Source organism: Struthio camelus, chromosome 14, assembly GCF_040807025.1.
Source record: "Struthio camelus isolate bStrCam1 chromosome 14, bStrCam1.hap1, whole genome shotgun sequence".
NCBI lineage: Eukaryota > Metazoa > Chordata > Aves > Struthioniformes > Struthionidae > Struthio > Struthio camelus.
This window is the reverse complement of record NC_090955.1, coordinates 17,646,257-17,670,456: the sequence shown is the minus strand read 5'-3', so window position 1 is coordinate 17,670,456 and position 24,200 is coordinate 17,646,257. Positions and strand designations below refer to the sequence as shown.

The 24,200-nt window shown below is 40.4% G+C and overlaps 1 protein-coding gene and 1 long non-coding RNA gene across 10 annotated transcripts in view; both read right to left on the bottom strand.

Annotated features, from left to right (window-relative positions):
* BICD2 (BICD cargo adaptor 2) overlaps positions 1-24,200 on the bottom strand; it is a 101,574-nt gene that overhangs the window by 10,959 nt on the left and 66,415 nt on the right. For all 9 annotated transcript variants that reach the window (XM_068907529.1, XM_068907530.1, XM_068907531.1 and 6 more), the window contains exons 3-6: positions 13,301-13,453; positions 10,490-10,942; positions 8,266-9,282; positions 7,041-7,192 (exon numbers count right to left, since the gene is read on the bottom strand). In XM_068907529.1, coding sequence (XP_068763630.1) covers positions 7,041-7,192; positions 8,266-9,282; positions 10,490-10,942; positions 13,301-13,453 — 1,775 coding nt within the window. The remainder of the gene's footprint in view (positions 1-7,040; positions 7,193-8,265; positions 9,283-10,489; positions 10,943-13,300; positions 13,454-24,200) is intronic.
* On the bottom strand, positions 88-7,029 carry LOC138061009 (uncharacterized). The gene is made up of 3 exons (XR_011134555.1): positions 4,524-7,029; positions 4,314-4,375; positions 88-2,627 (listed from the first exon to the last, which is right to left on the bottom strand). It is a non-coding gene; the product is annotated as an uncharacterized lncRNA (long non-coding RNA).

Genomic DNA, 24,200 nt, shown 5'->3' with positions numbered 1-24,200 from the left:
AAACCTGCACGGATAAAAATTCTCAATTGCTTTTAGGGCAAATTTCCTCCTCTTAGAATTCAAAGGATTTTTTTTTTTTTTAAATACACATCTAAGAGGAAATTAGCCATCTTATACCACTAATTAGAACCAACTTCTACGTTATCCCACAGGCAGGATATTCTTCCCACTTCTTCCCTGAAGTGGGTAGCAAGAGGTGGAGGATCTAACCTTGAACTCTGTCCCTCTCTTCATTACATCGCTGAAGCGACTGTTTTCTACAGACTATGAGTACTGACAGTGCAGCTCTTGCCAAACCAAGGGAGCCTTGCCTAGTGAAAAGGCAACTGATACAAGCAACTGCTGCTGAGGTTATTTTCCATATAAAGTACTTGAAAGCGACTCTCTTCCCATTTTGATGAAAAAATAAAAGGTCAGACAAGCTACATAACAAGTGTTGGCATTTTCTTTATTCTGACTATTTCCACAGCACCACTATCATATCACAGAGCACCCCCTGTGTTTCTCTCTCCTTAGGGTAGCATTACCAGACTTTAGACAAAAGCTGCCAATGCACGCAGGAATTAGTGGTGTGGTCACAGCCACTCTGAAAAATATCTAGAAGAAGAGTGGGAACTGATTTTGGCAGCCCAGGTCCAGGGTCCATCTACAATGAACATCCAAGCTCAGACCTCAATATATCCAGCATCACATGTATCATACATTTCAATTGCCCAAAGCACTATAATAACATTAATGTGCCTATTCTAAACAGGACTATGAGCAAGAAATCACTGCTGCCTGTTTGTAGCATGTCTATCACATGGTCTTGTTACTCGCTCGTGGGTGCCGGCAGCCCACATACTTTCTCTGCAGACATCCCTCATCATCTCTGGATCTCGCACCAGGAACGGGAGGCAAACCCCGTTAGGCCAGTCTGAAAATTCCATTCCTGGAAATTTTCAAAATCACATTTTCTGTCTCCAACTCCTCTGAGCTTTTATCCCATGGGATATTTTTAGGCAAGTGTGGAGTCCAGTATGAAGACCCTTTAGCTATAATTCTCAATCCTGTAAGGACTGCACTGAGGTCTACTTAAATTTAAGATCCTTTATATTCTGCCCATGAACACAAGAATACTTTCCTAAATACCAGTCTGACAGGGCTTGTACGATGCTGAACTAAAGTACCTATACATTTAAAAACCTTTCTCTCCATTAATGAGCAACAACTAGTTGCTAGTTTGTGTGCGGCAGAAATCATGGCTTTGTTTATCACTATTACTATCTTATAATTTTAGTCTCACATTGCATCCTGTCACTCTCTTTCCAGTACCTTCTTACATTTGCCACTTCTCCTCTTGCTGACTTGTTACAGAGTTTGTCTCTCCCTTTACCGTTTATGAAACACTGGAACACGGGGGTACTTAGTAATTAGATCTAAGCACATCTGTTCACTGCCTTTACTCTCTGCTGGGTTTCCTAATTACTATTTTATTTCAGAGGGAAGAGAAACATCGGGTCTCACATTATTCTTGCTTGTTCCTCAGTTCTGGGAAAGAAACAGGAAATACATGAAGAGCAAACTCAAGGGGGTGAAGAGGTATCCAAAGTCACTGCTCAGAGCCAGCTTAAGACCGTCAGGGTTTATTAGGTCAAGTGCAACTGCACATAAACAAAACCGTATGGCTTCCTTGCTTCTCCCTGAGCAAAAAACCAGGGAGGAGTCAGCTCGGTTGTTTTTAGTCCCCTTTACTCCAGTGCGCAGGAGAGCTTGGCTGTAAACCCTCACATAGGAGGCACTTCTAGAGAGAAGAGAGGACAGTGTCCTCCCATGAGCGCACACAGCACTTAACACGTAAGTTAAAGCGACCCAAGAGACTTGCAGTCTAAATCAAAACATAGAAAAACAGCAAAATCATAACATGAGAAAAAGAAAGGTTAAAAGCCACTCTGTACATGGCTTTTGCCAATTTCTGTATTTAATAGAGTTTTTAGAAGGATGCTTAAAGTCTAGCAAATCAAACCCAAGGGAAAGACTACCATAACAAAATAAAGTAACCTTCGCTTTTTTAATGTGGAATTGTTAAAAAAAAAAAAAATGCCTCCTCATCCAAACTGTGGTCAACTTTTCTGAGTGCATTCTCTTCTTGGCTACAAAGCGATGGTCACAGTAACCTCGTACTCTTCCTCTAAATATCCTTTAAGGACTACCTTTATTATTCTAGCACTGCGGTCTCAGTTTTTAACCTTAATTTCTGGCTGCTGAATATGCATACCTTTGCTCTGTTGTCACTCCCAGCATACTCTGGAAATTGCAGATTCAAAGGTGCTCTCCAAGCAGCTACTGGAACCCTATGGTCTCCTTACTCCCCCCTCCCTTACTGAAAAGTTAAGTTATACCAACCTCTAGCTTAAATTCCAAGCTGGGGTTTTTTTTCCTATCTGTTTTAGTACTGTATTTTTCCCCCCCCATAATCAATTTTAAGGAATTCTTGCAAGTCTGAATAGCAAATGCTTATAGGCAATCTAGAAACATATGGTGACCTACAAGAGGAGGAATCTGTGCTTCACTCCCACTCCAAATCATCAGAAAACAGGACGTATTCACTTCAAGATCACTCACAGCACTTGGGAGAAGCTCTTTATCTAGCAAAGAAAGGAATCAAACTTTTATCAGACTTTTACCCGGCTTTAAAGGAAGATGCATTAAATTTTCTCAAATTTGTTATTAAAATCCTCTCTTCACATTTAAGTAAAGCTTTATACTGTTCTACATAGAAACCTTTCAATTTGGTTAACTCTCTAAACGGTGGTTACAATAGTTTTCAACCTACCATAAAATATTATGGGAGATTAGATATTTTTGCAAGAAAATACCATCAGCAGCTTCTGGCTCTGTGCCCCATTATGCACCACTTTGCAGCGACCTGAATACCGCCACTGATATCTCCCCCAGTTTGGGAACGCGGGTTCTCATTTGCTGCTATTTCCTTATATGGTGCTGTTCACTTAGGGCTTTGGTTACGTTAACCTCAACAGATGCTCAACCAAAAGTCTGAAAGTAGCCCCTTGCTTCACATATGATTTCAAGATAAATACTTGAAAAAAAATCCCTGTGAGATGAATTAACTACAAATCCCTGCACTTTACACTTGTCTGTTTTAAGAGATACAGTAAAAACTCTTGAGAGTAAACACCGCATTTTAGAGACTCTTCCTGCCTTTTTAAAGCATATATTTAACATTTTACTTGAGAACAAGAGAGTTAGCAGTTTATACTATACAAGGTAGCAATCCCCAATGGAGATTTTTTTATTAAAAGTAGCTTGCGTGAAGCTGTGTTTTCTTTTTTCCAGCTTGCAAGGATTTATTCTTTAGAATGCAAGCATATACACACTCCAGGTATTACTGTAGTTTCATGTTGTAGATGTACTTTAAGAGTGACCCCTTTCTTTACAATGTTCAACCTCATGTAAATACAAGTTCTTCTGTTTTAAATTCCTAAGTAAACACATTCCTAATTCCCCCAAAACAATAACCACAGTAGTGTATTTTAGAGAAACAATATTTTGTAAAATATCATTTCAAAAGCTGCTCCAGATAACAGGTAAATTACAGAAGCCAGACGGTATTCATGAAAGAGAAATATAACTTCCATGTCCTGATAAAGCTGTAGTTTGCACCCCAACGAATATTTGCTGCAGCATCAGGCCTTGCTGTTTATTTACAGTTAGCACCACCCAAGCCACCTATTAACGAGTACAAACCCACTTGACAAACAAAAAAAGACATTCAGCTTCTCTTTGCATTTTAAAGGAAGAAGGGATTGCATCTTTTTGCTAGTGCAGAGAGAATTTACTAATGAAACACCAAAACGTTGGATTGTAATACGCTGGTACACAAATAGCTACTAGAGTCTAGTTAAGCAGATAAATTCCACTTTCAGATCTACAGGGCAGATTTTAATCTGGCCCAAGTGCTCTTGGTCTGTTTGTCCATAACAATAGCAACACACGTGTTTTGATGAAGAAAAGCTGGACTTCCACAGTACAGCTAGTGCCTGTACTTCTCTACGTTATGCACGTACTTGTCTTGATAAGTCTTGATTTACTCCTTTGTACAACAGCTTAATTTCAGGCTCACAATGTTATAAAATATAATGCAACAGTCTCAACAGTACCCTTAATGCTGGAAGCTATTAATCCATTTTGCAAGCCTTACTTTGTCTCCAGGCTCAGGTCCTGTTGTATTTTCATTACTTATTAAGAATAGCTGATAGTATTGTCAAATTAGTAGGATTAACCTACTTTAAAAAGGAAATTAGGTCACTTACTATTTTCCTGGCCAGCCTGTATCGTTACAACTTCTCTTACATCCTACAAAATGGGCGGTTTCCTGTGGAAAACACAGATCTGTTTGCAACAGTCAGCTCCATCCCAGGCTCACAGTCGCAACAGGAACATGGCAGGGTGAAGGCCCCATCACATGTTACAACAGTCTCTGCTGATGCAAACCTTTCAGCCAGACAGGAAATAAAACTCACTGTAGAGTGCTGGGAGGTGCTCCATTAGCAAGCTGTTTGCAATTGTGAAGAAATAGTTTGGGCTGTTGCATACTTTTGCTATTTACATCACACCTAAAGAAAAAAAAAAATCAGACTCCAAACAATTTGCAAGGTTATCTTCACCACAACCCGTAAGAACATCCCTTCCAAGTCCACCTTACTGAAGCAGTGGATACTTAGGATGAAACAGCTACTGACAGTAGAGAAACACATTCAGCCTACAATCAAGCTACTAATCCTCTCCGACCCGAGATCAAGTGGGAATTTATCCGCAGTAATAGTCTTCAATTGCTGTTAGAACATTTGATACAAAAATACAGGCTCCTTCTAAAAGCTAACATACTGAAGGGAAGCAAAGCTTCCAAGGGTCCCAGTAGCAACGCCTACATGCACTTCCAGTCTCCTTGGCAGCTACAGTACTTGACAAGCGTGCATGCATTTGGCAGTTGTGAAAAGGATGGGCACACTGAGAATCGTGTTCTGCGCAACTGCCCCTGCCTCAGGCAGGGTGCGAAATACAAGGCCCAGCTGCTACTCTGCCACGCGAGGACGGGGTATTCAAGAGCTCAAGGGACCAAGGCACTTCTCATTCCATCCTTAGGTTTTCAGGTCCTCCTTGTGTCACTCTGCTCTCGGCCCCCTGTTTTTTCACTACAGTTATTAAGCAGAGCATCAGGTCAGAAACGCAAATTGTTCACGTAAGAAGGGGAATCTGTTGTGCCCCTGCAGGCAGAGCCCACTGCTGCCTCCTCTAATTACACACAGCTCCCAGCAAGAACCCAGGACAGAGCTCTAAGCCCGTTGCCTTCTGAAAAGCTTTTATTCTGCCTCCAGTTTCCCCAGGCCAGGGAATCCTCCTTACTGTCTTCCCAGTGAAAGAAGAAGATTGACCTCCAGATGATAATACACTAAGAGAAAAATAGAGGGAGAATTACCCCTCTGGAGTTTCTTTTACAATTCTCTTTCTCCAAACCGCTTTCACAGTCGCTCTCAGTTTCACACTGCAGCAGGAAAACTAACATGTAGGAAAAACATACTGCAATTACATGTAATTTAGATAGCGAGCTATCTGTATCTAGGAAAAATAACTGAAAATTAACAGTATTTTTTTCTCTTTCCTCCTAGCTTGCAGCTAATCTATAACTAACCATAAAGAGATTGCAATTTGTGCATATTAATTACACTCCATAAGAGGAGAGATAGAGGAAGGAGAGCGTGACAAACCCCGATAGTGCAGGGCATTACTTTCTCTAGAATAACAAGCTCACATGATTCCATCTTTAACATTTCTCAGCATCCACTGCTCCCTTCCATGCTCACCCACGTGCAACAATATTGCTGAGACAGACCGCATCACCAGGAAGCCTGAGATTGCTCAAGGGACATGAGCTGCTAAAGAACCACCCCAACAAAAGACAGGGAAAAGCCTCATAAATCCTCATAAACACCCTTGTGATTCCTTACCGTGGTACTTTTCAGCAGATGGCAGGAAGAAAACCTTTTCTGTTTAAAAACGTATCCAGAGCAGGAGAACCAAGCAGCATTCAGCACAGAATCACTCCCCTTCCCCTCCGGTTAGCTTAAAAGCAACACTACAGAAGTACCAAGTTGCATTAAACAGTGGCCACTACAGTCTCTCTCTTCTCCATCTTCTTTTTGCTTGCATATTTCATGCATTGCCTATCAACATCACCATGGGGTGTCTTTCTGAATGCCACCAAACTTGGACTGACTACTTTTATCTAAAACTTTGCTTTGTTTGGTTTTCCAGGATCACCTGCACACAGGAGCCAACGGAATATTTCCTAGCGGTGAGGCAGATAAGAATTTGTAATAGGATTTTGTTTCCTCAGTGTTCCCCAGAAGAAACATACAGATTTGAAAGAAATCAATGACAGCAGCAGTAAGCAACATGCAGATCAAAATGGCATTTATCTCTTGTACAGCCCATGATGTGTCAGCGGGTATTTTTCGTCCATTCACACCACAAAGCACAGCTAAGAAAGGCGGAAGCCAGTTCTGAAGACATATGCAACCCTGGTCAGCTCACAGGTAAATGAAATGACAGAGGTGCCAACTGCAGGATGGATAACCTAAGGCTATACATTAAAGTTTGCTAACAACTTTACTTTTCTTTGGGTCAGCAAGGTCAGTTAGAGCCGCATTGTCAATGTGTAATAAATGCTCATTTTACATTCTTAAATGCCATTCCTTTTGAGAGTTGAGGGCTTCAAGAGCCAGGGACAGTCTGTCTCCCAAATTTCTTAAATACCCCACACCAAATTCTTGTTTTGTAGCAACATACTATATCCCTGGCATTTTCCTCCTTGACAGGAACACATCACAGACAAACACAGTAAGCAACAACCTCGGAAGAGGCACGCTCCCACCTATCCCTACACGGACAGCCTTGCTGCCTGTGGCAGGATATTCTGCTCTTCCTCCAGACAAGCCAGAAATGATGTATTTTGCAAAGAGAGTTCATACGTTCTTTACCTTGTAGCAAACATCGCTCTCAGGGAAGAGAAGGTAGCAGCATCTTCTTTCAGAGCCTTCAGCTCATTGCGCAGCTTCATCATAGTCTCTGTAACCATAGCTTTCTCATTTTCGTATTTGCTTTTTAAGTTGGCAAGGGCGACCTCTGCAGTCTATTGTTTACCAAGAAGAACAGAAATGTACTTGTTAATGAAACCCTTCACAAAGTGGTTGTCTAAGAGATTTCTCATCACCATTCACATAATGAAACATTTACTTGGCACTGGAACGTTAAGTTTCTGGTCAACTTCTCTTGCACAGTTTAAGTAAAATTGCATTTTTGAGCATTGGAAACAGATCCGACACAGGATTCCCATTCTCACTTACCAAGCAAATCACAGCAGCATCTAGGAAGCTGCAGAATACACATTTAGTGACACTTTTCTCCAACTATTCAAATAAATGCTACATAATTCAAGGCAAAACAAAGTCTATTTACACATATTCACCAATAACTTGTACAGCTCTAACCTTCAAAGAGCATTTCGCATACCATATATTTCGGAAGACCTTTATATGAAAATATGTACAAAAAAATTATTTCTTAAACATTATCCTTATTTTTCTTTCTTTTCTTGAGACACTTTCAACTTGCGTTACCTTCAGAGGAGAAATCACGAAGCATGCCACATGCCGTTCTCATGACAGTGATTTAATCTACTGCACTGCTAATGTGTAGCAAGTGGCATAGTCCAACCCTCAAGACTAATCTTACCTTTGCCTCCTACTCTCCTTTGACCATGTTCTTTTATGTTACTCTCATCTTGAAAGGCTTTATTTTGTATGCATTTTGAGAGAGAAGAGGACATAAATTTAAGAATTATTTTAAGGGTAATAATCAGAATTCTTTCAAGTAGAAAATAATTATTACCTCTTCATTTTAGGTTTTCCTGCATTCAATGTAATTTAGAGAGCCACTCAAATTATGTTGTATTAAACTCAAATAAAAACTTAAGTGAATGTGACAAGCAAAAACCAAAGCCCTGGCACTCAGCTTCACAGCAGCACACTTGGGTGCCTCTAATGAAACTGCCTTCCTCTTCTCAGCCTTGTAACCAATAGATACCAGCAACAAAAGTCCCACCGAGTGCAGGGAATGGCAGTATGCCCTCAAAGATCAATTCTCTTGCAGTCATGACCTAGTTCCCCAAGACTATAACTTTTACTCCTCTAACACCCTGCTCACCTGTTTGCTGGCCTTCAGCACAGTCCTCAGAGTTGCTATCTGTTCTCTCTTGGTGCTTAGCAGGGACTTGAGCTTCAGGATTTCTTCCATGAGCGCTTCCTTGTCCTTGTCCACTGGCCCAAGTTCTTGAGTGGCAACACGCTGTCTGGACAGCTCGGTTGTTCTGTCCACAGCAGCTTGCAGGTGTTTGATCTGATCCCGGATTATAGCAATCAAGTTATAAATGTTCATTGGCTCCTTCCGAGGATCTGACACAGGAGATGGCAGAGAGGACACTGGAGATGGGCTGGTGTCACCGCTTCCACTCTCTGCCTTTCCTAGTTCTATAGATAACAGCCCTTTAGAAAGAAGAATAGGAGACCTTCTTCCCTTGGTCTCTGGACTGCTGCGTCCTCCTTTACCTTCCTTGTAGTAATCCAGCATCACTCTGTTTGGAGTTTCGTTGTTGCACATGCAGACATGGTGGTATAAATTGGCCAATTCTTCACTGAAGGTGACTAGTTCATCTTGGGCTACACTGAGGCTTCCCTGTGTTTCTCCAGCAACATCACTGACTTTCTTCAGCTCCTTCTCCAGTCTGACCACCTGTTCTCTATCATGCCTACTGGATTTTTCTAACGAGGTGATCTTTTCAGTGAGAGCTTGGCTGTCAGTCTCATATCTGCTCTTCTCCTCCTCATACTTAGACTCACACTCTTTGTATTTGGCCTTAAGGTTTTTAAGTTCTTCTTTCAGGTCAGTAATCTCTGCCACAGCCACTTTGTATTTGCACTCTAGGATCTCTGGCCCATTGATGTCAACTTCATAATAATCTCCATCTTCATGGCTGTCTCGGTCCTTCTCATTGTCAAGGGCAGACTGACGTTCCTTGCTGATCTGGAGCTTCTTCATTGCATTCAGGTTTTCTGTGAGCCTGCCAACTTTCTCATGCTGCTCTGAGAGGGCTCCGCGCGTATTTTCCAGCTGCTTCTGAGATTCCTGTAGCGTAGTTAACAAGTTTACCTTTTCTCTTTCCATCTGAAATGCATGAAAACAGACATCTACGTAAAGGAAACAGCATCACACAAATGGCTCTATTTTATTGCAAGAGAAAAGTTAGCCACAGCCAAAAATCCATATGGTTTCAGAAATCTAGTCACTTGCACGTTATGGAAAAGGCTATTTCTTTTACTCCAAAACCATCTCAAGCACAGTGTTCTTCCCCAAATCTTTGTAATTCCATTCCAAAATGCACATTTTTAGGCATTTCTTCCATGGTTGGCAGCCTCATCAAAAAAACATCCTTTCAACAGAGGATGAGCTAAAAATTTACTGTTATCTTATAAATTGTGAAGTAAATTTTAAAAAGCATGGAGCTACTCAAAAGTGGAAGCTTCAAGTTTCATTAACAGATATTCTAATTGAGATTAAAGAAAAATTATCTGACAGATTAGGATATTACAAAAATGAAAAACTTCCAGAATACTAAAACTTTTAAAGTTCCTCCTCTAAAAGTTTTCGTTTGGGAAAAAAAAATCTACAAAAAACTTCCATCATTTTTCCACAAGGGCTTTATCTTATAAAACTAATTTCATTAATTAATAACAATTTTAAGAGATTTCTAAGCAACACAAATATCTGCCTTCCTTCAAACGTTCCAACCTCTCAATAGCACGTATGTAACACAGAAATGCTTGGCACCGATTAAGAATACATGTTCTTAGAACTAACTACAGAAACTAGATATTATGTATTTACAGTATATTTTCTCAGACAAGCACATGTAGGAATAGGCTTAATTTCATCCAGTAGGTGGTTCAACATATAGTTTGTATTTATATAAAGCACAACACAACAGGACTCTTCATTCTGTACAAGGTCTTCCACAGGTGTACAAAAATCCTTTTTTGAAGATGAAGATGTCTGGAATAATTAGCATTTTCCAGAGAAAACACTCCACCCACTGGTTATGTTTCTTGCTGCTTGTGACATAATTAAGACGACACAGAATGTACTGCAGAGAAAATGCCTTCTGACATTCCTCCAAATATAGGATACTTCTAGCTTCTTTGGATAAGGCTATAGATTTCCACTGACAAGCATTTAACAGCTAAAAAAACCCAGAGATTTTACAAATATAGTTCATACTGCACGGTGGCCACATAAGATACTGAGAAGACTGAAGTTCATTTTGAATAAACTCTAGCTACTACTTAGAAGTACATTATTTCAGAAACACATTTACCTGTACAAGTTGTTGTTTCAGTTTCTGGATTTCAGAAATATTTAATTCGCTCAAAAGATCTGAAACCAGACTTGGAGCTGGAGGGAAACTTTCATTTTTCTTGGGGGTTGATGTATTATTCTTGCCATTGCTAAGTTTGCTGAGGCAGTTTTGTTCAAATCCATTCATGATTTCATCATTATTGGGCTCTGTGGCTTCATCGCTGAATTTCAGTCCATCCAAAGAGATGTTCAGGTGGCTGTTGTACATGGAGTCATTGATGTTCATGTAGTGCGAGAGCTCCTTGCGAAGGTTGTTTTTCTGCTCACGCTCCGTTTTCAGCGTCTCTAAGGCCTCCTCAAGCTGGCGTTCAGAGATCTCCTTCAGCCGTATAGCATCTTCCAGCTGGCTATTGAGAAATTCTGTTTCCTCTTCAAGCCTTTTGATTTCATGTTTCAGGCCTTCAAACTCCACCTGGAGATATATAAAGGGGAGAAAATTTCTAATAGAAACATCTGCCTGCAAGGCACCAAGTAATTTTACTTCTGTATGTTTTATTTCACTGAATATGGTGAGAAGGGAATAGGAGAGTCTAGTTTCTGTACCATGACTATAAACACTGCCTGCTTAATCTACCTTCAGAGATACCATGGAATAAGATTTCTCAGCAAACCGTTAAATGGGCTGATCTACTCCAGCTTAATCAAAATAGTTGTGAGATGCAGCGTGCGATACAGAGGCATCACAAAACAGGCTTCCCTAGCACATTATGCAAACTCTTTCTGTGTTTGATTAACAAATTCCCTGACCAACCTTCCCACAAATTCAGTCTCAGCATTTTCAAAACCCAGGATCCCAAAGCTATGCATTCGATTCACTACTAGACTGCTGTCAGAATACGCCAGGGGCCTTAGAACTGTTGGGGCGCACCTGGAGATCAAACTCTGCTTTTACACATTCAAAACAAAACATGTTATTACTTCTGTAGTCACCATTTCAGCACATCTTGAAAGGGCTACAAATCAGATTCATGGTGCTGCAACATGAAATCTGAATACACGCTATAAATTTCGTAACCTGTAAAATTGCCCTTTTTACCCCCTGTACACTGAAATTATAAACACTGACAATTAGTGCAGGGTGGGGGGGGAGGGGTAAGGCTTAAAGAAAACTTTCTTGCCAACTATTACAGGAATTTTAGATGTCAGTATACACCAGTCTGGCAGTACTGAACCACACCTAATTTTAAAATCAGGAACCAATCATGTTAAATCAGATTTGCAAGTTATAGCCTGGGAAAACTTGACTGCTTCTTCTATTTATCTCAGTGAGTTTATTGATAGTTAATAACATTTATCAAGCAGAATTATGATAAGGTCCAAAAATAAAATAATCCATTTTAAAAACAAAATTAGCTCTTGGTTCTAAATATGACCACTGAGGCCAAATATTTACACTTACAACATATTTTCAAAGGATCCAGCACGCAAAAACAGTAGTCAATAATTGCTGACAACTGAAGAAAGAACATCTGAGGTGAAATTTGGCTCTGTCTAGAACAGCAGCATTCCTGAATATAGTTAAGAGCATGAACATACAGTTGGGAACTTTCACCCACACCTCCCAAGACAGTGCATGAGCAGGGGGAAAGAAAGGGGGCAGGGAACAAAAATGAGAAGTAGCTAACTACATAGATCAGAATTTACCAGATCACTACCTCTTCCACGTAGAGGGTAACAGCCCCTTCATCCCTACCACATGATGTCAGGGCGGCCAAAGCACCATAATTAGATGAGATATATGGTCCAACCTGGAACCCTCTTTTGCACAGTGAGGCACACTGTGGCCAAAGCAATAAACATTGACATGGAGAGACATGAAACATCTCGCTTAGTAGGGCAGCTCTATTCAGACCACTGAGAAGGAGATTGATTAAGAAAGAGCAAATCCTAATAAGCTTCTGCTATATGCTCACTGTAACAGATGGAAGTAAAACTCCTGTTTTCAAGAGGTTTTTATTTCAGGAATATTACTCTAATTTCTCAGCTGAACATCGAATGGCATCATACAATGAGACTGGCAAGGGACTTGAGAAGAAAAATAGCTAGACCTTTGTTGATAGATGAATGTAAGTGAATCAAGCCAAATGCCATGTCTAATCTAATTATCTCTGCAAATAACAACTCAGGGAAATTTTTGAGTTGTTCCAAAAATGCAGTTTTCTTTTCTAAGACTTTGAAGAGAGCTGGAACTGCGCAATTAAATGCGACTTTTCAGATGTCTAGTCACACAGGTCTGACAGCACAAAGCAGCTACAACAGCGGTCCATGTTTTATGAAAGCAGCTAGAAGAGAAGAACAACACAGAACTGGAGAGATAACATAAGCACAAAGTGGCAATAAATATTGAGAATTACACCAGTTACAGACACTGTAGAAGAGGGAAGATGGTGAGTATTGCAAAGAGATCAAAAAAACTAATGTAGTAAAAAGACTAAACCAAAAACAAAGCAGAGTGGTAGAGATTCCGCTTTCAACAAAGAGTAAGTCGGGAAAGGAAGGACTTGAGGTCAAAGCAGAACCAATAAAGTTTCATGATTCCGCAGAAACACAGTCAGAAAAGAGTTAGACATTAAGGGGACAACTCTTTGTACTAAAATATGGAGTTTCTAGTCTCAACAGTAGTGTGTGTATATATATACATACATATATATATATATATATATATATATATAGAAAAGCGGTTGGTTGTTCAGACAGCGAGACAGAAGCACTCTAACACAGGAATTGATCGGTGCTACCACAGTCACACTCACTGTTTTGAAACACTTGCCTGATTTTGCTTTAGGACAGACACTTGCTTCTGGAGGCAGATGTTCTCTTCTTCAAGCTCAGTGTAGTCTTGCAACAAACGCGCTTCTCTAAATTTATATTCCTTGATATCATCTCGCAGACGGGCCCTTTGGATCTCCACGTTCTGATTGACCTAGAAAAACAAACAAATCAGAAACAATACTTGGTCAGCTACAGTTACAATTTAATTTCAAAACTTCATCTTTCTTTATATGCACTAATTGATTAGATTCTATTCAAACAGAAACTTTTTTTTTTTGGCTGAAATTAAATTACAGAAACCCAAGTCATTTACACAGCAGTTAAATTGTTTTCTTGCTTCTTTTACAAATTCTCACCCCACCCTTGACTCAAAGCAAAGTTAATGGGCAAGTGGGTAATGCAGCACTCACACCCAAGTTGTCTCCCTAGCTGTTAGCAACAAAGCCAAATTTCCCATATTGGGAGTCAGATACCTGAATCCATTAACGCTTAAGTAAGGTGGTCTTTTCACAAGGGAAAGACGATTCAAATAACCTCAGACATTCATATTTGGATTTGCTTATGCCTTTCAACAGAACTTTTTCTTAGGCCCAAACACTGGCAACAGTGCAGTAAGTTGGGAATACTTGTTAAAGAATCCTCTTGGAGAGGGACACTGAGCTAAAGCTCAAATGAAATCTAAAATCCCACATAGAAAGAGCAATTGTTGCGAGTTTAAAAATATTTCCTCCTCTCAGTACGAGATTTGTGCAAAACCTTGAAAAATACACTTTTTAAATGTCATTATTATTTTGGGATATACAAGAATGAAAAGCCAGCATACCGCACAGTTTTATTTAGATCATTTGTGAATATACACAGATACTCAAATAACTACTTGAGGTAGTATATACCCAGCTACCTGAACAGCTCACTGTACCTAGCAGTGTATTTTTTCAACAGTAATTTTCCTCACATCATGTCTTTAAACACCCAATTAGAACAAAGTGGAAAAAAGTTCTAGAACATTAGCAAAAACATCTTCAGACGAAAATTAGGCAACACAGTTGTCCATAAAATAGTAGGCAGGCATTTTAGCAGCTGTACCTGTCAAGAGATAGAATGGTTTTCCAAACAGTTCTAGACCTGCTCAAAACAAGAGAGAGCTCAGAGGCAGCCTATTACTTCAGCTATTTAGGTTATGGTATCTTATTTCTGTTTTCATCAATCCAAGAGTAGCCAAGACTTCATCCTCTGATACACAAACTCTGATTCTCTTAGCATTCTCTACATCTGGTTGGAAACAAGAATATCAGCAATGATACGTGCAAATGAATAAAATAAGGTCTGCATCTTCTTGCAAGCGTGTAACAGGAATACACAGGAATAGTACAATACAGCTATCAACAGGCACATACAGAAACGCTGAGAAATAAAGAAAGTGTGTTTATGGCAACAACGTATGCCAAGACTTGAACCTAGCATGTTCGGAACACAAAGAACCACCTGCAACTACAAGACCAGTAAATTGAAAGTACAGCTCTGTCATACGTCAGGTTGAGATTAAACTATCTAACTTGCCTCCTTACTTGTAGCAGTAAAGGAAAAAGCACAATTTCCAAACACATTGAGAAGCTAAAATAAATATTAATTGCTAAAAGCACATGCTATAGTACAACACAGCAAATGAAAAGTTACTATATGCCATATTCCAGGCATGCATCACATTTCTCCACTCGTTCCCAGAAACCGTTAGTGTTTCTTGACTAAAGAAATACCGGGTCCAGAGAGTCAGAGTTTTGTGGGATTCTCCCTCCCCTCGCCCCGTATAGGCATTTCTCCTTTGAGGTTACAGCATGTCACTGCAAAACCAAGCCTAGACTAAGACTTGCCTCATGTTTGAGCTGAAAGCCTCCTGACAGGTTCATTAAGCTTCTAGCCAAAATAAGCCAAATTAGGTACGGAGTCTCTATTAAAACCTATACTGCAAGCTCTAGTTTCAAAACCCAAGCTGCATAACTAATTATCCAGTCAATAACACTATGCTTCAACACTCCTTTTGTCCAAGAATCTAAAAGCATTTTTTAAAACATAACTGAAGTTTCAAAACACATTTTTGTATATATCGGTCTATTTTTATAGAAATCCCAGTGCCACTGGGAAAGAAGCACTCCAGGTGACTGGAAGCTACAGGCTGACATGAATTCATGTCATAACTTCCTCTCCTTAATGACTGCAATAGAGACCTCTCACCTTTAGCAGAAGCAGCCTACAGTCAGATAAACCAAACTGTTAAACAGTTAAGATCGCAAAAGGTTCTTGCATCAAACTTGGAGTTTTATACAAACCAGGAGGTCGTTTCTACAATTTGCCCCATTCCCAAATAAATGAAGTTCAGTGGAAGACCTCCCACAAATCTATGGCAATCTTCTCTTATCCTTACTCCCCCAAAACCTGAATAGGTTGCTCTGCTCCTGGTTCCTCCCTTTATGACCTAATCTTTGCAGAGGTCAATGCCTGGAAAAGTCATTGAAGCCACTATTTACCGGAGAAAGAATGGTTTCTGTCCAATCCACTCGGTCTCATTCAGAGCAATGGCAAGACCTCATTACCTAATGTGAAAGTATTGTCGTGCTCTGTCTAGTGTAAGAAAAATTATTCTATTCCAATGCATACAGGAAGACCAGATTTAAAAATAGCTGCCTTGTTTCCTGACCAAGGAAGGAAGATATAACCTAGATTTATTGGCTGCTTAGCAAGCTGTAAACTCAGTTTGCTCTTAGCATTTTTTCGTCAAATAAATGTGCATGCTTGCAGGCTGCAAGGATAAATTGGATCCCGTGCTCTTTCATATAACTAACCAAAATTTTTTTTCTTTTTGAAGGAAGAGAAGCTACTGCCTCCTTCCTCATCAGATTTTTGAGATACATGCACAAAATTCATATTTGTGTATTTAAAGACAAACATACATGCTCTCACAGATGTTGTTTTACACTCCTCAAGAGCTTAGAAAGCTCAAAGATGTGTTTGAAGCAGAACCTTTGTGTGATTTTAGCTTTTTTTTTTTATTGCTTCAGTTATTCAGCTGTGGAGTCTTCGTTCCTCCTCGAGCCTAAGCAACAGTTGAGGATAGGGGAGAAGAGGGAGCTGGAAGGCAAGGGCAAACCTGACAGGGATCTTAGTTATATGAAGTTACATTTCCACTCAAAGCAAATCACATTGCACTTACAAAATATCATTCCCACTATGCAAAGAATCGGTGGCCATGAGATCTTACTGAGCATTCATCTGCTAACAAAACCTCCTCAACTCCTTCACCTGGAGAATATTCCCCACTACAGAGAAGCCTCCCATCTATCCCGTCCAGAAGACGGATCACACAGACCATGTCCTAAAGTGATTTCACTCTGCCTAAAGACCACACATTGATACTGCTGCTAGAAAGCTTATCTTTGCCATTTTCTTCCTCTCAGTTTTGCCTCAGGAGAGTTATGCAAGGGGCCCCGTCTTCAGATCCCCACCATCTCTACAAGAGATAGCAGAGATTTCCTCAGCTGCAAATGAAAGTGTGGTTTGAACTGGCCTTATTTGCATATCAGAACACAACTGTTTTCCTTCATCATTGCCAAACACCTCCTCCTGAGCACCTAGTTTTCTAGTACATGCTTACATACAAAGATACATACAATTTGACCTTGAGAATTAAAATTGAGACGTCTCAGATAGTTGATTCCCTGCTTTGTTTTGGGCCCTGCACAGCTTGGCTGGAGTTCAGCCTCCAGGTTACCAACCATAACAAAAGCAGAACCCAATAGATGCATCCTACTAAAGCCTCAGATGAATCTTCTTACAGAAAGAACCTGCTACACCTCAGCCTCAAAGAAGAAAAGGAAGAGAGCAAGAAAAAAGATCCTTAGGAGATCTATGAAACTAGGAGCTGATCATTTACATGCAGACAAGTTGCAAACTAGCCTGGCTGCTTACAGAAGAAATCTCTGTCCGTCTATCTTAGTGAGACCTTCCCTTCTTGTTGCCATTCAAGAGATCATTAACTAGCCCTGTGTTGAAATAACTCTTCACAAGATAAAAGTGAATTGTAAGTCACAACACCTTCCTCCTATTCTCCAATCTCAGCTAGCAGCACACCAATCTCTGCCTATAAAGGCAAAATCCCTCCCTCCTCAAGAGCAAAGAGAAAAATTACTTTAAAAAGTAAAGGTTTGTTCGTGCTCCTGGGAGCGGAGGGCTGTTATCAAGACATAACAGAATTCATCTAACTCACAGGCAATTTTTAAAAATGCCAAACTACATAAGCATCCTAATTAGCAAAAACAGTTTAACTCCAAAAGGTAGGTGACACCGAAATACAACACGACAATTTATTTAGACTGCTTTCTCTCAAAGAAGTACACTTCAAAAAACCCTGCAACAATGTAGTCCTAATGGTCAAAGTCTGGACAACGGTTTCCAGATCTGCCTTATTCCAGAAGTACTGTCCACGATGAGAAAGCTCCTTAATTCTCCAATAAATATCTAGTGGCCCACTGTATTTCTCCAAGCTATTTGCTCTCCAGTTAAACACAGGCTGATCTTACAGATAAAGCTTTATCACTAGCACATTCTCTTTTACATTGTACTTCATCAGCTCATAAGGTCACAGGTCAGATTCAAGTTCCTTGTTGGGCTATGCATATTTGGAGCAAATTTTACATGGCGTTATTGTAGAGTCACAACATTTATTTTGCCCAAATCTATTATTAATTCTAGTATTACAGTTAGTGCTTCATGCAATAAATATTTCTAGAAATTATCATTCCATACCATACATACATTGTGTTCTTCATGGAAAGGGCACACAAAAAGGATGCAAACTCTTTAGGAGACACAGTGTAGCTGCAAGGGATGGCAACTAACATGTTCTCCTGCTGTAGGGGGGTGGATGGGTGTGTGCAGGGGGTGTGGAAGAAATCAATAAAACAGCATCTCTCAGACATTTTAATAAATACCAGCATGAAAACTGGGAATACTAATCCTTGGGCATTTCTGCATCGTAGTGTCTTCTTCAGCACTTTTTTGAAGGAGGCACTTTGAACATTTTGAATTTTGCCTCTATTTCTGCAGCTGCCATTCCAGAAAAACATCCTCATGGTTAGATATCCCACCTACATGAAATACCAGTGGTGCAACTGGCTCAAGATCTGAGCCAAGAAGCTTTTCTATGTGCAAAAAGAAAATTTCAAGTCAATGATCAGGCTTTAAACAACTAACAATTTATGTTATTTAGGCTACAAAAGACCAGCATTATCAAGTTACATGTCAAATTTACAGCTGCCCATGTGATTTTAATTGTCTCCTACATACAACCTTTGCACATATGAGGAAAGGAGTCCTGTGGCAGAATAGAAAAAAATTGTGTAATTGAGGGCTGGGATATAATATACTCCTGGAAGAGTTTCTGCATAAGAAACTAAAAATCTTTTTTCCGTAGTTTTCAAACGCTGGGCTCTTAAATAGTATTCTTTCATTACAGATATAAAGCCAAAACCCACTAACATTGGAGAGGAAAAAGGTGGAAAGTTCCTTTAAGTCCAGCTGCTTATTAATATGAACCGAAGGTTTGGAAACCTGAACATTCGCTACTATGATAAAAGTCACTTCTGCGGCAAGGCTTTTTGCAGTCACTTGCAACAGGCAAACACTTTCCAGAAGGAGAGGCAGGCAGGTGAGCCTCTCACCACCGAAAGGGCAGCCAGAGCTCCTGATGGCCTTTTCTCCCCACTTCTTCAGATGCTGGAGCTACAAGAGCTTCTCAAAATTTTGCCTGTTCTATTGTTACGACAGAAGAACTATAAAATATGTAAGAACTGCATCATGACTTCCAGATACACAAATGTTTATTTTCCTAAATATAATAGCCACAATAAAGCTAATCAACTCTTTGGTAAGGGTACTTCTTCCAGCTGGCACGCACTCTGAGTGTCGCGTCACTGCTCTGGGCCACGGGCAGCTAAGCAAAAGCCAAACCGCTCTCACAGCTGCTCTGCCTTTTCGTTCATGGGGCTAACAGCCTCTCGTCACACTCGTACGGGTGTAAGTATATATTGTGCATAAGCACACAGATCTGGACGCATATGCTGCAGCATATGATGTTCTTTACCATGAGGAAAGATTTATACATAAAATACCTTTTTGAGCGTGTGTGAACAGAGGTGGGAGAGACTAGTTTTTAGGTCTACAAGAACTGGTCTGAAATACACATACCAATGGCATGTAGGTACCACAGCTCAGGCACTCAAGTTGGGAGAAGAGGCATTTCTGCTCCCCATAAAACCCTTGCTTAAAACTTGGGCCATATCATATGTACACACGCAGGAAAATGAAAGCAAGTCTGGAGAAGAGACACAGCCAGGCACACCACACAGCAACATCTCACATGCAGCAAAATCTAGAGTAGAGAAAAGGGCAAGTCATACAGGAGAACATCCCTTCACCCCACCCCTCATCTAACGGGCTGCTTAGTACTCAGTTTACCTAGAGCTCCAGAGGACTGTAAAATAAGCTGTTCCAGGTATTTCTGACTAATTCACAATCCTTAACTAAGCACAGTTAGTTATTCAGGTTACTGTACCTGCCACATGTGCTATTCAGCAGATCTCTCACCGTTTGTTTACATTCCACATTCTCACTCTTTTCTCTTGTAATAGAAGTTGAAAATGAATTAATATATGTTCCATTACAGCTTTGTCATTATTTCCTGGACCAATCTTCATGTATCTTGTTTTACGCCTAGGACAATGTATGCATAAATATCTTTATTTAAAACATACAATGGCAACTACCACAAATATGGGTGCATACCAGCTGTTCAGCATTCAACTACTTCCAACGAAATTCCACAGTCACTGAGTTAGTATTCGTAAGTATTCAGTATAGCTTTTATGCTTTGATTCAATTTATGAGCCACAGACATCCAGCTGTCTGGCACCTTACACAGAAGTGGACAATCCTTTAGACATAAGCAATCCATTTATTCTAACTGTATCACCTGTGTCCTCTACTCCAAACAGCATATGTGAAATTATTAAGAAAATAGTTCTGCGAAGTGACAGAAAAATTAAAATGCTCTCGGAAGAGTTTTACAACATAAGCAGATTCAAAAGAAACGTTGCAAAACACACAACCAAGAGCAAAAAAAAAGTCACTGTCTGCATTAACAGGACTGTAGTGTTTTCTAGGGTTAATTGCAAATACATTTTTGGTGCCTTGTTCACACAAGCCCACTAGAGACAAAAATAAAATAGATATCCTGAATTTTGTTACTTAGACTCTGCCCCATGCTCTTGTTGCAAGTTATGACATGACATGGTCTATCTCCTGAAAAGCTGTTAGACTTGACGAGTCTCAGTGTGACTGGAGAAAGTTTCATACAAATAGAGAAGAAAAGGAGGAGCTCTGTGTTCACTTAGAAGCAGAAGTAATAATGTTTTGCTTGTGTATTTTAGAAAAGTAATGTTAAGCTTTAATCTCATTTCATACAGAAAAAAAATATCAAAAAAACATACATAGAAAGAAAACCACACATACACACAAGATTAATCATGCAGTCAAGACTCACTTCCTAGGTGCCTCTGAGATGTCATTTCTCTCTGGGAGCAGGATGGGGGGGGGGGGTCCTGCAGTGGCAACTACAGTCAAAAACATGCTGGAAGCTCACAGCCCACAAGCACAGCCCTTGTCCCCAGAGTTCTCATAGAAATCTAAGCTATAAGCAGATGCCACAACAGGCATTTCTGCCTCTCCAGCAGCTCAAATTTGCATCACTCCCAACTGCAGCAGAGGCACCCGTGCTACTTCTTGGGTTGTTCTACAACTAATGCTAAGAGGAAGAACTTACTAACACAATTTCTTCTCACCCCTTTTGAGGTTTTCCTACACCTGGGCCAAGCGTGCTATGTTTTAGGCATTTGGAACCACATTGGTGAGTGAAGCTGAACCCTCTTTCCTAGTAGAGGTTTCAGAGTTTTACAGAACTTCCCCCCTTTGACCAAGAGACAAGCTCTGAAGAGCTTTAATTCACATGAAATGGCCAGTCTTCCCAAGGGCAGTTGGGCTGAATCCCATGCCAAGCCCCTCGCAGAGAAGGAAAAAAAAGAAGAAAAAAAAAAAAATCAGAGATGACATCAGAGAAGAGACTGAATATGTATAACTAACAGCCTATTTATTCTCCTGCACAAAGTGGGGAAAAACGACCACAGTAGCTATTATCACGTCTTATACAGAATGATCCCAATAGTTCAGAAGTGTTAGTGGAAGCCATGCAGCTACACTTCTGAAGTGTACAAGACTGAAATTTTGGTGGCAAACGTGCACAAGTGCTTGGTTTCTTAACTTATCCCTCATATCCAAACACGAACTCCATGACAAAGCCCCTTACTACAGATGCTTACGTCTCAAATTTTCTTTAGCTGTGATTACTAGGGCAGTGCCCCAACATTATGTATTCAGCTCAAGATTTTAATTGCAATTGCAAGTCATTAAATAAAAAGCTTTCTGAAGCTGTGACATTAAGGAAGGGAGAACAAAGAAATGTACTGTCATGGATTTCTTTTCTGCACAATACTAGAGGCCTGAACTGAGACACGGTTACAAGAGGGCATCCTGGGGGCCATTTAAATCTCTAATAACTTCTTAATCAACACAAAGTCTTGCTACAATATCGACATTTGATTACTTAATGCATCGTTTACTAACTATCCATTTAAAGATTTGATCATATCTAGAGTCAAACACAAAGCACATCCTCCAAATCCTTTCTTTGTCAGAGATGAAGGGGAGGGTTAACATCTGCACGCACACAGCTGGGACTAGCAATACACCATTTACTGTTTTCTGTCAGCTTATGCTTGTTTGCGTTCCTGGTACAAGAATCTGGCTCTGCCCTAGTGATGTCCACTTCAATTGCAAGCTTACAACCAAGGCTAAGGCACCCCTCTTCCCCATAACCTTTAACTGTCTACTCAGATGGGGCATGGTAAGCCTGTGATCCATTGATTACTAAACACTAAGCTTTTGACACTGGTGCAACTCCACCAACGCAGCAGCAGCGCAAGGTCTCCATGACAAGGAAAAGATCAACAGCGTAGAGGGAGTAAGGAGGACTCTGATTACCCTTGTGCCCAAAAGCCAAGGGTACAGACAAGCCCCTGAAATCAGAGGACAATCATTTTTTTAATCCATCCAAAACAGCTCATTTTAAAACAGGAATGAGTCAGTTATTAATTGTCTCTCTTCCAAACAGTGATCTCATCATTTATAAAATTGCACATTATAGACCAGGAGCCATTTTTGAGCTCCAGGAGCACAAGATTGGATCTATTTCCTTTGTTTATTCACAGTTGCATTTTTTTTTTTTAAAAAAAAGAAATGAGATTTCTACTGCTGCAGCTTTGTGCTAGTGGGTGGGCCAGAGCTCTGCACCTTGTCTCCAGCCAAGCGTGGGAGCCTATATGGAAAATGCTGACCCAAACTTAATGATAATGTTATGAATGGCATAGTGTAACATTATTATTACAGTCTCCCCCTTCCCGCACTGAATTGCTTGCTAAGAGCAGTTAAACTCCAGCTGCTTTTCAAATCTCAAATCTAAATGCTTGGCAGATTTCCATGTCCTTCACTGCCACAAAGAAAACATTTAACTCTTCCAAGGCATACTAATACACTTTTACACAGCTCTCATCTTTTCCCTCCATAAGGGATGGTGGAGCCAACTCCAACTCTAAGAAGGGTCACTGCCACCCAAAACATCACCAAAGAGTCAGTGTCACAGCTTTTCCAGTCATCATCTGCTGTCACCTTCCATTTCTCCCTCGATAAGTGGACGTTACCAGAGCCCCCAGAGAAAGAACACTTCAACCTTTGGACAGTTGCTGCCATTTAAGCTGAAGCAGAGCAGTCTGAACCTGCATATCCCACATTACTTCAGAAGATCTGGACAGCACAAATATTCAGGGCAGGACCCACAGCTGACCACAGGTGAAAGTCTGGCAGTATTCAAGTCAAGAGAGAAACACCTATTCATTTCAGCTGGAGTCAGGGTGCTGCCTCCTGTGAATATTAGCTTACAAAAGACTTCCAAATGACCCAAAAGCCTAGATTTTCCTATAGGACTATGTTTAGGGACACAAGTCCTTCACAATCTCAGTGAAACCTCTCACGCCTTTCAGTTTATTTTCAAAAACATTTGCCTTTACTCATCAGCTGTGACTGAGATTCCTCCCTGTAAAGCAGGGAGCTCTTAAAAAGAAAATAAAAGGGAAAAAGGGAACAAAGAGGGTGGAGAGGCACAAAGTCTGAAAACACTATGCCAGCACAACTCATTGCTGCTCACTCAGGCACCACCCCAACTGCTCACCACTCCCAGCTTCTCTGCTCCCACTGCAGAGATGGGCAATGACGAACAGCAACTACGCTCATCACACCCCACATCCAGAGAGGTCTGCCTACCTATAGCCTGAGCTAATAGGTTTTAAAGGGTGAGCGTTTTGTGGGGTTTTTTTTCCTCCAAATTTGTATTTTCAGTTGCTGATGTACAAGCATGAGTTTTAACAAATCTTCCTTGGACTGAAAGGAAAAGGAAGAAAAAAAAAAAGCTCAGTAACTGAGAAAACCACCACCCCCTGCATTCATAGGCTTGCCTGCCATCCCCTAGGAGCTTAGGAGGGCATGGTGGGAGGTGGCTCTGGAAGCATCTGAACTCAACCTCTGCCACAGCTCTTGGAAAGGACTGCAGTTATTTTACAACTACAAGCTGGCAAAATACCATTCTGTAGGAAGAAGTCACAGATGCTTTTTAGCCAGCACCTGGAAAGATGAGGCACACTTCTAGGAAAACAAGATGAACAATAAACCAGCCAGACTGA